Here is a 17,077-nt window from a genome sequence, read left to right on the forward strand (position 1 = left end):
TAAATACTACATATACACATAATGTTAATTTCTGTCAGGACCACTATCGTCAACGATAATTGACAATTAGCATACAGTTTGGATTGGCGGTATGGTTCCGTTCTGTGCAAGAACTCCCTGCGCATCCATGCAGCCTAGCATGGATGAGAGCAGGGAGAGCAGCGATAACCCCCCCCCAGGGTAAACAGAACAGAACCAACATAAATGTATTGCAGACATACTATTTAAAATAGTTATATTAAATTGATATTTATTGATATAAATATTATAAATTAAACATTTTATTTTAAATTGAATATATTAATTAAATCCAGTATAAATAAGGAGAAGCCCAGTACTCTTTGTGGCCAGTTCATTTCTGGTAACGGGAGCGAATCACACCTGTCCAGCCTTTAGACCAGCCGTCAAAGATCTAGGGCAGATCTGTCAGGCTGACAAGGGCTTGCTGGTGATTTGGTCATAGGCTGTAGAAGCCAAATGTTGCTCATTTTGCCTGTACATACAGTATGTTTCCTTCTTTAATCGGCACACATACATATCCATGACCCACAGACTCAGGTTTTCCAATCGCAACAGTAAGCCATTCGCTCCCTCGAGTGTTTTTAAACCACCTTTAGCAAATACAAACAGACATTTTCCATGAGCGGTATCGGGGGACATCCATTATCCTCTTTTTTATGCAGCTATTCAGCATAAAGTTGTGTTCAGGACACAATAGGGAGATGAAAGGGAAGATGCAGTGCAGAAGTTCACAAACAGGGCTAATACCGACCAAGAGAGACAGAAACTCGAGGGAAGTGTTCGGAAAACAATAACATGCAAAGTACGAAGGACTACAAAAGGCGCATGGCGAATTTTAATCAAAACTAAAACGCGCGGTTAATTGCTGCCGAGTGAATTGTGCAGCTCTGTGTGAATGCGCCTGTTGTCTTCGTAAAGATGGCTTTGCTCTCTGCCGCCGCTCCACATTGTTAATGAAATGCAAAGATTTGAATGTGCAGATGTTTCAGTCCTTTGCTAGAGTCAATAAACATTTGAGCTGAACAACAACCAGGGGAATAACGATTAAGAAACTGTCCAAAGCATCTTTTTTTTCTTAAAGCCGAAAAATTTACTCACCCTCAAGACGTTCCAAACCTGTATGACCTTCTGTGGAACACAACAACATTATTTTGAAGAATATTCAAGAATTAAACAAGAACATTGGTATTTAAACTAAACTGTTGCTTACTTTACTAAAATGCAGGAATTGACCCTTCGCAAAGACACGCCCCCTTCGTTATTGTTGCTATGTCCGACAAGCCACGCACTCTCACGCCACACATCATGCACATAATATACATCCCGGAGCAAAGAGGAAACTGGCAACGTGCCGACAGACAAGACAGACAGAGCACATTACTTTACACTGTAAAAAAAAACAGTTTTAACTTAAATTTACATTTAAATACCGTAATTGCATTAACTGATATAATGTTAATATGCCAACATATTGAAGTACTGAAATCTGTTTTGTAACTTTGTAATACACTGATAACCACCAAAAGCAGGTGGTGATGAGAAAGTCGCATGATGAACCAAAGATGTAGCGTACAACCCTAATGCACAAAACTGATAAGAAAAAAATAAGAAGAAACCGTTATTTAAAAAAAAAACAAAAAAAAAAACATGAAATTTGAAATGTAACGCAGGGAATTCTGGGAATGTCAATTTACAGGTATTCACTGTAAATTATACATTCTTTTTCCACTTCCAAAAATGGTATATTACTTTAAAATTACATGCAATGTCCAATACAGTTTTTCACCATATATATTATGGGAACTTACCATTAACCATTTTTACTGTAGCATTTTAGTCTTTTACTGTTAAATTCACGGCCATTTTTTACAGTGTAGATATGAAATTGTGTCTTTTCAAATTGTCTTTTTTAAAGAAATTCAAACAATACATACTGTTTTGTGGCTCTTTAATGTGTTGTGACAGATCGCTGTAGCGCCTCAGTTCAAGCGTCATATGAACCGAGCATCTCTTCCTCTTTACTAGTTATAGCAATAAACATGAATGAACATCAGAAGATATCTTGTTTCAACAGCGGAAATACGTCAATACACACCATTTTTCAAGATCAAGTCCACTGAAGTAAATCTACTCTCCTGTCTGGTTTGTTTGTCGGACAAAAATGGCGGATTATGATCGCCTGTCAATCAAATTCACTGCGAAGGGTCAGTAGCTAAGCTAATAATTCATAATGGTAGAAATAGAGACATTTTGCTACTATGGGTTGGCAGCATCCCAAAAAAAATGTTTTGTTGCATTGTGGGTCAACGTCAAGAGCAAACTTCTGTGAACTGGCCTTCTGCTCCATAATTAGTCTTAAACGGACAGCCACAGGACAGTTCATCAGGAAATTAACAATTTGAAGCAGGAAACAAGCAATATTGGCCTGAAAATACAGGCCCAAAGCCATATCCAAATAATTATTTTTACTATTAAAAAAATCTTGTTTCTGCTCTGTATTAAACTTAGATTCAAGCTTTTGTGCTTATCTAGTTTATTTCCAACATTTGCTATTGAGACATTGCTAATGTTGTTGACTCCAATATGACAAATTGCTTGTTTTTCATCATTTGTCGCTTTGAATGAAATCATCCGCTGAATGATTAAATACAAAAGTGATTAAATGCTACTTTATTTTACTGATAAATTCTAGATAACTACTGTAATAAAACACTGCTAAAATAATGTCCAAATCTGCTGGAGAAAAAAAGGTAAAAACTCAAATCTTCTTTATACGTCGATCCAAACAGATGTTCCTCCTCTCCGCTTAAATACTGCAATTATATTCATTAAAACAGTCAGGCACAAGTAAAATGAGTGGAGCTTTGTCTCGCAGGTATTTGTCTCTGAGCACAGCACTGGAAAACAGCACTGCTGTGCTCATCGACGAACATAATGAGGCAGCCAGTGAAATTTATTCATACTGCAACATGCACTACATCCAGCTGCTTTAGATCAGCAAGGAGGAAACATTTCATGCGTCTTTTCTCAATTCACTCATTTGTAATACTGTCTAAAATCTAAAAACTGGTGGAGCCAGTCACAAACTAAATACTGCCTATCAGTGAAAAACACAGCAAGATGATGTTTTGAGACATTTTGAAGCACTAAAACATACACAAATATGTTTTTCAAAGCTGAACTGTGTAATATGAAATACAAGACAGTGTTATAAACTTAAATCTCATTTTGACACAATACACATTGGTGAAAGAAAACTAAGGAGACAATAGAGAAAAGACAATGATAGTTTATTTGTAACCTTATCTTGTGTATGAACTACAAACTCTGATTTCTATAATCGATCTCCATCTTTTTTTAAAGGTCATGAAATAATGTTTACATGAAAATCAATCCAGTCGTCTTTTACAGCATATCTCGCTCTCTCTCTCTTCTTCTTTTTTTTTTTTTTTTTTTTTTTTTTTTATCTTTTAGAACAGGTTGTAAAATTAAAATTTAAAAAGTTTTTGTTTTCTTTTTTTCTTTTTATTTTCAAAATGTATTTTTATAGAAATCTACCACTAGAACAGCATTCCCTCTCAGAGACGAAAAGAAAGAAGTTACGTGAAACGGAGAGAAAAGCATCTCGTTCACTCCTAAACTGAAACCCAAAACACAGATGTGTTTGCATGAAGGGACTGAACAAACATACAGAAAAAGAAAATCACAATAAGCCGAAAAACAAAAATTATAATACAAAATTATCATATTATAAAAAAACGACAAAGACCTTTTCCAAAAATTATGACAATTTAAGACAATGATTCTATTCCTTAAAATAAATAAAATGCAACTGAAAACCCAATGACTTGGTTTACTTTTGTGCTAAACTCCATTGATGATAAGGATTTTTTTTCGCTTAATGTTCAGATTGACATCAATTTCAGTGACAACGCAAACTAAATTCAGAAAGACAAGAAAATGAATTAAGATTCGAAAGAGCAGCATATTCAGATGAAGAACAGTCTTTTTTTGCACGCTTTGATATCTTGATTAGAAAATGTACCAGATGGCCTTTGCTACTAGTGGGCAGGAGGTACGCTCAAAAACTTTTTTGTAATGATCTGAAATAGCAAAGCTGACAAGCATAATTGCATTAGATCTTTTAAAATCAGAGTGCATCTGCTGTGTGATCAAAATATAATATGGAAAAGTTCACCGAATGCCACATGGTATCATTCGGCATCTGTATTAAGACCAGAAACGCAAGAGAAAAATCCCCTTGTCAGTCCCCTGTGCGCTTTGCATGAATTATGAACGGCCAAAAACGAAACACTACGGATCTGAATAAAATGTCACAGGTTTATTGGGTTAATTCAAATTACCTATAGACCTCTAGATTGCTTTATAGATTAAATGATGCACTTTAAATGAGTCCACTTTGGCTCTTTCACCCAGCCTCGCTCTCCCATTTGACTCTGAATACATTTAAAGTGTCAAGCCAATGTCTGTCGGCTACTCCCCACCCCATCCAAGGTCATTGGTTTCTATAGTGACCGTCTCAGGCCATTCTGATTTCATAAATTAATTCATAATGTCAAGTCATTCCCCCTGCAGCCAAAGGCTACTGTGTGTGTAAAGACGAAGATGGATGTATCATCCTCAGTCTGTACCGAAAATAAACTAAAGTGACTGAATATGATTTAAAAGTTTAAAAAGAATTGCATAACTGCCTGAAAAGATTGACAGTGCAGAATGATGGAAGATTCAAGAAAAAAGAACTAGTGAGAGGGAAAAAAACACAATCGGTTCACAGAATCTATAAAGACACACCTGAGGCATCTTTGGAAGCCTTAGATCTGAGCCGCACTGACTTTGCCCACTTATTTAGAGTTCTGTGTCTGGCTTTTAGACCATTCCAGAATGATTTCATTCAACTGTATCCATGGAGAGCACCAAGACAAGTGGATTGAAATGGAAATGGTGCTACGTCAGTACCAGCTTTATGCTTTTTCCACTTCTAATAAAGGCCTACAATCTTCAACCCCCTGCCCATATAGAATTAGGCATAGAATGTGTGTGCTGCATCTGAGTATTTGGAAACTTTAGTTGGGTGTCAAGGATAAACTGCCACAGGGACCCAAGTTGTTGTACGCAATGAGAAAGAAAATGCAGAAAACAGTTTAAGGACTTAAATAAAGCTTATTTTAAGCATGTGATGCCTTAACATGTATTTAAGGTCATATGGGATGCCTCCAAACGCTAACTTAATCCATAAATCTTCTGGCCCGAGCACAGAAATTATTTTAAATTGCCTGCTTGCATCAAATAGATATGTGTTCCTGACATTTGGCCCGGTTTTAATTGGGACACGTTTCCAGGGCTCCTTGTTCTAAATTTTAGAGTGGAGAAGCCAGGCATACATCTGCACGTAATGTGTAGCAGCCATCCCTGTTGAAAAATTAGCTGTTTAAAAGCTTGTCTTCCAGTCTGTCCAGTTGAAAAGTGCCCAAAACACCTCTAAAACCAGCTAACAGACGGACCAATATAGTTTAAAGAGCCTCTTTTTCATCAAGGACAACTGAATAACGTGACAGCCAAAAATCACTAATTAAGGGGACGTCAATAAATGAATCCTTTAGAATTAACATGATCAATTTAAACAATTATGGTGTGGAAGTTTTCTAATATGACAATCTCGTTGGGAAGTCGTGGCCTAATGGTTAGAGAGTTGGACTCGTAACCCAAAGGCTGCGGGTTCGAGTCTCGTACCGGCAGGGATTGTAGGTGGGAGGAGTGAATGTACAGCGCTCTCTCCCACCTTCAATACCATGACTGAGGTGCCTTTGAGCAAGGCACCGAACCCCCAACTGCTCCCCGGGCGCCGCAGCAAAAAAATGGCTGCCCACTAATGTACAGCGCTCTCTCCCACCTTCAATACCATGACTGAGGTGCCTTTGAGCAAGGCACCGAACCCCCAACTGCTCCCCGGGCGCCGCAGCAAAAATGCCTGCCCACTGCTCCGGGTGTGTGTTCACGGTGTGTGTGTTCACTGCTGTGTGTGTGCGCACTTTGGATGGGTTAAATGCAGAGCACTAATTCCAAGTATGGGTCACCATACTTGGCCACATGTCACATCACTTTGCCACTTTCATCTGTAACCTAAGATTTTAAACGTATCGACATTAAATGTGAATCTTGAGATTTCAGAAAGATGTAAAGTTTCAGATTCATCTGCAAATGACTTGGGTCCTCACGTACAGAACACTAGATTTAAACAGAGTTTAAAAGCATATTAGTAAACCAACAACCCTTAAAATAACATTAAAAAAAAACATGGAGAAATAATTGCTGGAAAAATAATTGCAGATTACATCTTTTCTTGATTAAACCACAATAGTTATTTTCCTTAAATAAATAACTTCTGTTATGTAAAGACACTTTTGAAACGGTTGACGTACACTCAACTCCCAATGTCCTTTTCTACCTGTCAACATCCTTCTCGTACGTCTTGCATCGGTCTACTGTGTCTTTGTTTCGACAATCTTCAAAATCGATATGTCACTTACTGTTCCTTAAGAGTTTTAGAAGTCTTTTTTTCTTTGTTTAATCCACATTATGAAAAGCAGTTCAAATCTGGGTTTCTTGTACATTGTCTTTTGAGCTGGCCCGAATTAGCAAAGGTTCATGGGCAGAGCTGTGTATAGAATTGATGGTGGAGGCATGGTTGTATGCAGTCTTGTAGGCGTTGTAATGATTCAGGTGCTCATGCTCCAGTGGGGGGAGGGCGAGGTGGCCCTCCATGGTAGGTCCACCCGTTACACAATCCTCGTCCACGTTGATGATCTCGATGGTTCGCGTCGGTGCATGATGGTTGTGCTGGTGATGCTGTTTGCGCATTTTATAAAATATGATCAGCATGACGGCCGCCATCAGGGTGATGGCCACAAAGCAACCAATAATGATCTTTGTGGTCTTCATGACCTCATCCAAGGTGTTGAGGGAGCCATCAATCAGGGCTGTGACTGGGATGGTGTAGGTCTTGTCGGTGGCCTTGGTGGACAGTGGTGTCCGTGCTGTCGTGGTCGTGGTGGTAAAGGAAGGTGGTAAGGTCTCCCAAATCCCAGAAGAAGGAGTAGGGCCACCCTTCTGCTGAACCGTTGGGTGGCCCACATCATGTGCCGCTTCTGTGGTCTCGACGGTAACTGTAGTGAAATAACTGAAGCTGCTGTTCTCTGTCGAGGACACATTGAGCGTAGCCGAGGCTGTCGTGTTGCCTGCGGAGTTGCTCACCATGCAAGTGTACGTTCCCGTGTCCTGCATTGTGACATTGGTAAAGTTTAGCGTCCCATCGTTGAGCACGGAAATGCGCACCTTGTACGCCCCGTGCGTCATGATGGACCCATTGGGCGTGATCCAGCTGACTGAGGTCAAAGAATTCGCTCGACATTTCAGTTCTGCTGCCATGCCCTCAGTCACGTTCAGGTCCACTGGTGGCTCCACGATCACCGGTGCATAACAATGGAAATAGTTCTGGTCGAGTTCGCCGATGTAGCGCCCTTTGTGGCTGGCAGGTGACGCGCAGCGGGCACAGCAACTGGTATTGGCCGGCACCATTTCCTTTAGCCACCAACTGAGCCAGAGGATGTCACAGTTGCAGTTCCAGGGGTTGTGGTGCAAGTGTACTCTCTCCAAGTGGTGTAGTGGGGTGAAGAGGTCATGAGGCAGGAGGGTAAGGTTATTGTGGGCCAAATTGAGCTCCACGAGGGACTGAAGATCATCGAAGGCATTTCTCTCAATCGTCTGGATCTGCGCATGCATCATCCACAGTTTCTGTAAGTGGACGAGGCCTTTGAAAGACCCTGGCCTTATTATAGAGAGCTGGTTTCCTGACATCTCCAACTCATCCAAACGGACAAGAGGAATGAGGTTGGGGATCTCCTTTAAGTTACACATGCCCAGGTTCAGGTACCGCAAGTTGCTGAGGCCTTCAAAGGCACCTTCTGAGATATACGAGAGCCTTTTCAGCTCGCCCAAGTCCAGCCTTCGCAGCGATGGTACACGGTTGAAGGCATAAGAGGGTATACTCTCGATAGGGTTATTCCTCAACCAAAGCTCTTTAAGTTTGGACAGGTACTCGAAAGCCCCATTGGGGATTGTGGTTAGACGATTATCGAAGAGCTCCAGAGTGTTGAGGTTAGCCAGCCCATTGAAAGCGCCGATTTCAATGTTGCGGATGTGGTTCTTGCTGAGCTGTAGGATCTCCAGGTGCCTTAGATGCTTGAAACTGTCAACCTTGATCACCTGGATGAGGTTCTCCTGAAGGTTCAGGTACCTTGTGTTGGTGGAAATACCATCGGGTACATCTCGAAGGCCACGTCGCGTACAGATGACCTTGCTGAACTGGTTGCTACAAGAGCAGACGGAGGGGCAGGTCTGCGCTCGCACCAGGCCAGCCACCACCAGAAGCTGCAGGGCCAGCGACAGCATGAACAATGGGTCGGACAGGGCCCGGTTCCACCTAAGACCTCTCATCGTCTGCTGCATCAGGGAGGAGGTCATCTTGTTTATCATTCATAATTCGCTGACAGGTTCTCCACTCTTTGGGAAGAGTTTTATGAGGCCGAACTGCAAAAAAGAGAGAAAGAACCATATAAGATTTGGAATACCACTGTAGATGCTACACTAACACAAATCGATGCTAATAAAGACAGATACTATAAATAATACACACTAAAATGTCATACATATTCAATCTTTTTGAGTTTCTGTTGCTTATTTGCACATGTTTTTCAGTGCCTGAATCACTTAACAAATTATGCAAATTAGGTAATGCCATAAATACTGCAATAAAAGCTGCACTGCAATCGATTTCCATGGTGCGATTCTCCACCAAAAGGGTCAAAACTGTTTAATAAATCAGTAAATTGAAAACCTTTAAAATTAGAAAAGATTTTCTAATATTAGCAATGCAATTTTGAGAACATTCTTTGTTCCATCAAGGTACACTGGAACAAGCCAGTCACTATATAGGTACTCCAGCATTGAAAACGATCTCTGTCTAGTCACTAAAGTCCCTCTAGCCTACTGGAAGTGAATCACAGACAAAACATTTCTAACACACACATGCACCGTAGGTGACCTTGGAAGAGTGTTTCATATCCATTTCATTTTTTTGAGTGTGTGTGGTGTCTGTGAGTTCATGTCTTCGCACACACTGCACTCTCAGTCTAAGTCACATAAAGTTGCACCTCAATATTGGGTCTGCTTTCTCTGTTTCCTCCTCTCCTCAGTCAGGGAGATATGAACTGCCTTGTCTGTCTGTGTCACTTTATTTATTCTTGCAGAGGAGGTATAAATAAAAACATGGCTTCCCACCTACCAATCCTTCAATCAACCCCACGTATCAAGAGCGTTAGGCTCTCAGAGATAATTAAAGGCATGTGTGTGACCAGACTGAGAAAGAAACCTGGATGTGGTGGACAAACGCATGTTTGTTTTAGCTTTACATATGAATTTGCATATGTATTTATGCATTTGAAGAGAGTACATCTTACCCAAAACAAGATGGGTTTTATCCTTGTTTTCAAGGGTCTATATAGATTATTTTAGTTCTTGCATTCCCTGAGAATCAAAGCAATGACCTTAGCATTCCTAGCAGCACACTAGTTTAAAAACACAATTTCTCTGAGTATTAGCATGCAGTCAGCTTGTTGTATAAATTTGTATTAAGACCTTGTTGCACTCTGTCCTAACATTTTAAATACAAGAACAAGTCTTATCTGAATGCCCCCTACAGAAGTCTAGTCTAGTGAACATAACCCTCAATCTCACTAATTATATAATGCTTCCTCAAGAATGACAAGTCATTTAGACAACCCACCGACTAATTGATTATAAAAATGTGCTGCAAATAAACACAGCACATTTTCTCCATAGACACTCTGAGCACTAGAAAAGGTTTTGGATTGCAGGATGTGAAAGAGAGCTGTTGAACATGGATGTTCTTCCCTGTGGGCATTACAACACCATGTTGAAAGCACTGCAAAACTGTTTGTACCACTTTTCACTCTCTGGCTTGCCTTTCCTCTTCCTCTCGGCAGGGTGCTGGTCTTAACCTAATAGTGACTGCCATAATCAATTCTTTCATCGCAAATCTACTTGAATTGCTGCCCTGAAGTCTTCTAGACTGCTGGTGGGGATCACACACGAAACATATACTGAACCGTGTTATCACTAAATGTTTTAAAGGAGAACGACTCGCAGTAGTTAAAACGATATGCTCATTTTTACTTAATTTAATTGAATTTCATGCAGAGATAATTGTAATATATATCTTGCATGTAAATGATCAATTACAAGGAAAGATAAAGCGTTAACTTCACAAATCTTTTCGAAAAACTGAAAATCCCTGCTGGTTTCAAGTGCAGGGTCCAGTTTATCTTCCCTGATTTGATTTTACACTAATAAAATTGCATAACACAATCTAGGTTGCTCCAAGTCGAGAGAGAGAAAGAGAGAGGGGAGCAAACAAAAAAGCACTCCACAGAAATCCTGCTGCCTCTCAAACAATGTGCCTGGCAAAATTGGATTTGGTGTGGGAAGGGAATTAGATGAAAAAATGATAAACAAAAAATAAGATTTTGAAATGAATACATTTTTAAACTTCTGCCCCAGTAAGAGATGATGAAGCAGGCGGTAAACGCTTCAGCAGGGAGGGAGGCGTGAGGTGTAACGAGGTGAATTCATTTTTTCAAATAACATGAAAGTGAATGCCATTGCTGCTGACAACAATGCGGTTGTGTGCTTCTCGGCACAGTGCGAGCTCGAAAAGCTTCTGTGCTTTCCGTCACACGGCGGGGTGAGCAGGGTGAGGTGAGAACAATTATGGCAATCGTGCAGTTCTGCACAAGAGGATCAAATGTCAAGAGCTGTATTGGATTAATATGGTGTTCACCTTTGAGGAGAGGAGGTAAGAGAAGGTAAAGGAAGAAGGAGAACAGAAGAGGAGGAGGAAGGATAAGATGGAGATGGAAGGGGAAGAGAAAAGGAGGAAGGAAGGAAGGAAGGAAGGAAGGAAGGAGAAGGTAAGTAATGGAAGACGGTGAAGAAAAAAAGAGGAAGTAGAAAGGAAGAGAAGGAAGAAGGAGAGATAAATAAGTAGTAAACAGGAAGGGGAGAAGTGAAGTGAAAGGAGGGAGAAAGAGGAAAGAAAAGTGAAGGGAGAGATAGAGAGATATAAGGTAGAAACTAAGAAGACGATTAAGGAAGGAAGGGGAAAGAAAATGAGAAGTGAAGAGGAGGAAGAGGAAGTAGAAGGGAAACGGGAAAATTAAAGGAAATAACTGAAATGGAAGGAGAGGGCAAGGCGAAAGTGGTGAAGAAGGAAGAAGAGGAAAAGAGGAAAGGAAGTAGGAGGGAAGAGGAAGGAAACAAGAAAAGGAGGAAGTGGTGAAGAAGAGGAAGTTGAAAGGAAATGGGAGAAAAGAAAAAGGAAAGAGAAATAGGAAAAGGAAAAGGCGAGGGAAAAATAATGTAACAGAGGAAGCGGACAGGATGGTGAAGTAGAAGAGGAAAAGGAGGTAAAAGATTAAAGGGAAAAGGAGAGGAAGTCAAAAGGAAAATGGAAAGAAAGGAGAAAGGAAAGAGAGAGGAAAATAAAGCAGAAGAGAAGGAAAAGGAGGAGAAGGGTGAAGTAGAAGTTAAGAGGAAAATTAGATAAACAATAAAGGAAGAATAAAAGAACAGGAGGAAGTTAAAAGGAAGAGGGTGAATGGAAGAGGAAAGAGAAAGAAAATAAGACAAAAAAGAAGAGAAAGGAAGGAGAAAGGAGGAGTAAGGGAAGTAGGAAAGAAGAGGAAGGAAACTAGAACAATTAAGAGGAGGAAGGAAAGAAGAAGAGTAGGAAAGGGAAGGAGAGGCGAAGAGGGAGTACAAGAGAAACAAAACAAAAATAGAAGGCTTACACATGCATTGCATGCAGATGACACCCAGGCCACAGATGCCAGTGATGCTGACAGAAGAGGGTAATGCTGAGCCATGAGTAATGCTATAATTTAACAAACATGTCATATCAAAACTGCTCTATTCAAAAAAGGTATTGAGAAAATAAAAGATTTCCTTTAGATTTCTCAAAACACTCAGAGAGAGAGAGGCTCTGAGCCAGGTTTCATTTATCTGCAGGCCTGCTGGAGCACAATTCATAGGTATTCTGGATAGCATCAATAAACTATGATAGTTCAGCCATTGGTTTACAAGACTGGGAATTGCTTCATATAAAAGAAATCAGGATAGGAAGTTCTCCACTGGGTCATCCATCTACAGCCGGATGAACAGCTTATGGGCTGTAGAATCACCAAGTTACCTGCAGCAACAGTGGTAACCTTCAGATGTTACGATCAGGTGCAACAAGACCAGGAATACAATACAAGCCAGAGTACACTTGCTAATATTTAGTAACTTACAGTTATGTCACAACATTGCTGGTTACTTTCTGTGCCAACAAAAATATTTCCAAAGAAAGACAGCGGAATGAATTGGATGAGTAAATGCTTCAGTGACTCACTCATAAGAGTAATTTGCTTCATTCCTCAATGAATCACTGTTTTTAACTAATTTGTTGAAAATGATTCAGTGACTCACTCAGAGATGGCCACTTGTTTAGTACAGAAAGAATCAAGTGTTTAAAAAAATGGATGAGTGAATGCCTCAGTGACTCACTTAGAGTCATTTACTTCATTTCTGAGCAAATCAACGTTTTGAACTAAATGATTGAGAATGATTCAATAAATTACTCATAAAGATGGTCCTTCGTTTATTCCTAAATCAGTGTTTTTGAACGAATAGAATGAGTGAATTTTTCAGTGGCTCACTCATAAAGACTAATTTGTTTAATTCCTGAGTAAATCAATGTTTTGAACAAATTGGTTGAGAATGATTCAAAGACTCACTCATAAAGATGGTCACTTGTTTAATTTCTGAATGGATCAGTGTCTTGATATAATTAGCTGAGTTATGATGCAATGACTCACTCATAAAGAGTCATTTGCCTCATTTTTGAATGAATCAGGGTATTGGACATCATTATTCAATGACTCATTCACAAAAACAGTCACTTATTTAATTCCTGAATGAATCAGTGTTTTGAATGAATTCATTCATAAAGACTTATTCATAAAGATTTTATCGCCACCTACTGGCCCCTAACAATGCAATTTCAAATGTGCAATTGCATTAGCGTTCTTAAAACGAGGACTGAATTCGAGGACCAGAAGAAACTGCTATATAATTAAAATACATTTCAGTTCATTTCCCTTCTTAAAAACAAAGCTCCCAAAAAGCATCCACCAGGCAAAGAGAGCTTCTCCCGAGGACTCTCAATAATCCTGTGAGTTCTGCAGCGAGGAGGATCTTGGTTCCACTAAAAAAAAAAAAAAACACAGGGATGAAAAGGATGAGTCATGCCAAATCAGTAAAAAGCAACAGTGTTTCATTTATAGGGCATTGCGGAACTGCAGCTCTTTCGAGAACTGGGAGAAAAGGCAGAAAAAAGGGGGGGGAAATAACTGCATCCATCACTGTACGCTCATACTCGGGAATGATACAGAACAAAGTATGTGGGCTCGGTCAGACAGTCGCAACTAGAGGTTATGGCGAGGAAATGGGTTTTGGCAACCGCAAAAACAAAAGCAGACTATCTGTTAGCACCGTGCAAGTCCAGACCCCCGCGGCGGTGGCAGGTGGAGACGCACTGGCAGGGAGAGTGCTGGAAAGGCCCCCACAGAAAAAGATGAGGCGAGCACTGTCAGAAAAAACTCGCCTGATGAGTCTGCGAGAGAGGAAATGAAAAGAGGTGTCTGGATGTACACAATGACAACACGGAAATACATGAAGGCTGAAAGATAAGGGTGATATAAATACTGGAGCTCGTTGAAGGGATCGGCTGTCTAATGAGGTGCGGGATACAAGCAGGTCAGCTGCATTTTTTACAGTGTGGAAATTAAGGGGAGAACAGGGTGCAATAAAATGGTGGAGATGCCATTAAGCCGGATTCTCTCTCTCTCTTCAACATCATTCCCAAGCAGAGCATAGCCAGTGCCGCAGCTGAATAAAGTGCAGCATGTGAAACCATGAGCGTATTAATGTATATTCATTCAGTGACAGACATGTTTAAGTACAGATGCATGACTTAATTTAGAGCTTTTTAGACAATAAAAAAGAAAGAAAAATTACTTCTACTGCAGTGTTCTGGAAAGCAGGGGAGTCATGCATGAATGTACAATAAATAAACACCAAGTTAAAAACCAAACTCTCATATATTTGTCTTACAATAATAATAATAATAATAATAATAACAGCAAACTTATAAAAAAAAAGATGAATAGCCAGTAATCTTAATGACATATTAATACATTTGAATTTATACAAATAAATATTTTAATTAATTCAATTTCATTTTAATGTGATTAGGAACAGAACAGCTTGAAATGGAAAAAGTCATCAAGAGATTTTTCCACAAAATTTTAAAGAAAGAAAGAAAGTTACTTTTACAGCTTTCTGGGATACAGCAGGGGTGTCATGCATGATAGATAGATAGATAGATAGATAGATAGATAGATAGATAGATGCTCAAGAAAGACATTCACATAGATCAACAACGTTGCTGGTCCTGGAACAAACTTCTTACTAGGGCTGCATGATAAATCGCATGCGATATTTAACGCGCATCTTATCAGTAAAGCCGGTTCTGTAATCAGCGGTAAATCTCCATCACGTGCGTGCTTTCACATTGAGCAGCATTAACTACACAGAGCCGTTGTTCACTGACGAGCTGCGCAAAACCACGTTCATATTCGCGCGATTTTTTTGCGCAGCTCGTCAGTGAACCGGCTTTCTGACAAGATGCGCATTAAATATCGCATGCGATTTATCGTGCAGCCCTACTTCTTACCAAATTTTTTTGGGTTAAGTTTAGGGCTAAATGTTGTTGCCAGACCAACAAAGGACGCTGACCCAGGAACATGTCATATTTGAGTAATTCATGTGATTTGATGACCATTTCATCATGCATCTATTTCCACTGACCTTGAAGACATACAGTCAGTCTCACTAAATCAACACAACACACAATGACTCCAGTTACAAATCCTGCTAATTGAATCAAGTTCCCATTTTCCATTCTGCACGAGTTAGAATTAAGCGTCGTCATTCTGCAACAGAACAGGCACTTCCAAAGTAACAAGTGGCCATCTGGCATATTCTCTTTTCACAAACCGCACAGTTTATGCAAATAAGTTCTATCTTCAAATTAGCATCTCCGCAATACACATCACTTCCCCAGACACGCCCCCATACGACAAGCCCCACCTCTTCTCGGGCACCAGATATCGATATCCCTCCCACTTGTTTTCAATGGGCACTGCAAAGTTTCTGTTCGACGTCTCCTTGGCGACCACTTTTTCAGCTGGCACTGATTTACTTCCTATCCTTGGTTGCCATGCCAACCCTTGCAAGGAGGTGCCTTCACTACACATGCACAATGGAGACAAATTGTGAAGAAAATCATCTCAATCAACACCAAAGCCTTCATTTTTAATTAGTTCAAAGGTGTCAAAATACACCTTGACATGAAACAGTGACTAGACATGAATCTAATATAGAATTTAATGCAGCAAAAAGACGTCAGATCTATGAATAGCAACTCTTCACTGCTATTTCTTGCTAGACTCACATATTTAATTGAGACAGTTGTGGATTTTCCTATCCAAACGCCACTGGAGTTTTGCATTGTTAATGTCTTCACAATAAGACGCCCTGAAAGCATCTCTTGACTAGACTTGATTAAAATGTCAATAAGAGAACCAATCTTCTCTCTGCCAATCCAACAAACAGACAAAGCTCAGTGTCCTCTGGCAATTTATCCATTTCTATTCATATTCAAAACCCCTAGTGGATTTCTTGCCCCTCATTTTAGCGAAATGTATGTTATCTGGTGGAATGATCCAATGACTAGTGATTGAAACACATTAAATAAACAGATACAGCACAAATGCCGCATGGCTGAGGGATTTTTTAAAAGACATTACTGTTAGTGTTTTGCGAAATGGCTGAGGGATATTTTGGGGATGAATTTATGTACTTGTTGGAGCAATAAAGTAGAAAAGAGAGTGAAAGGGAACCGGCGCACACACAGCGGGATTGTATGATGTGAGCTGTTCTTATGTAAAATGCTCCCTAAAAGTTCATTAATGTAAATTGGCTGGTGGAGAGCGGCACGTCGGGCTTGATTTGCACAGACGTTCGTCCATTTGCAGGAATTATCGTGATTATACAAAGGGCAGGTCTGAGGGGAGGCATTGCTCTGGGACTAAATCTAAAGTAACTCCAGCGGACCCATTTATGGCACCAGTTAACTAGCCATCTGAATAATTGTGGCTTTGGTGTATGAATCTAATTATGGTCTGTTTTTCAGTAAAATAAAAAAAAAAATAGATAAACATCCTTAAAAATATATTTACTTGAAATGGGAAAATGCTTATGATATTAAGCCTTGCATTCAAAGAATATGTTTAAAACACACTGGATAAAGTAAAAAATGAAGCTTGAAACAAATCAAATAAAACTTTGAGAATAGGGTGAGAAATATATGAAATAATTATAAACTATATAAAAAAAAGATATAAATAAACTCAAAATATATTATTTGAAAACAAAAATATCTTAATATTTTAAAACACTTCACAAGATAAACTACATTAATCTTGTTTTTAGTTATTTAGTATTAGTTATTAATTACACAAATTATTAAGACTTAGATTTTATTTATTTATTTATTTTGGCATATTGAGCTAATCACATAAATTACTGCATTAATTATTTGAAAGATTTTGGATTTGAATGCATATAAATAAAAAAAAAACTATTTTGTTTTGAGATCATATTTATTTATTTATTTTTTTCAAATTGAAGTATATTTATATCATTTTAAGTTTAAGTTTACATATTTTACCGTAATATAAATTATTCATGTTACTTAGGGTGACAAAATGTCCTCTTTTTATGACCTTAAAAAGCATCT

At 39.3% G+C, this 17,077-nt stretch overlaps 1 protein-coding gene across 3 annotated transcripts in view; it reads right to left on the minus strand.

The window, feature by feature from the left end:
• Window positions 1-6,164: 6,164 nt before the first annotated feature.
• lrrc4ca (leucine rich repeat containing 4C, genome duplicate a) overlaps window positions 6,165-17,077 on the minus strand; it is a 75,005-nt gene continuing 64,092 nt past the window's right edge. For all 3 annotated transcript variants that reach the window (XM_016441049.1, XM_016441048.1, XM_016441050.1), the window contains one exon: window positions 6,165-8,628. In XM_016441049.1, coding sequence (XP_016296535.1) covers window positions 6,631-8,574 — 1,944 coding nt within the window. In that variant the 5' untranslated portion in view covers window positions 8,575-8,628 and the 3' untranslated portion in view covers window positions 6,165-6,630. The remainder of the gene's footprint in view (window positions 8,629-17,077) is intronic.

The sequence above is a fragment of the Sinocyclocheilus anshuiensis genome, unplaced genomic scaffold (assembly GCF_001515605.1).
Source record: "Sinocyclocheilus anshuiensis isolate Anshui unplaced genomic scaffold, SAMN03320099.WGS_v1.1 scaffold115, whole genome shotgun sequence".
Taxonomy (NCBI): domain Eukaryota; kingdom Metazoa; phylum Chordata; class Actinopteri; order Cypriniformes; family Cyprinidae; genus Sinocyclocheilus; species Sinocyclocheilus anshuiensis.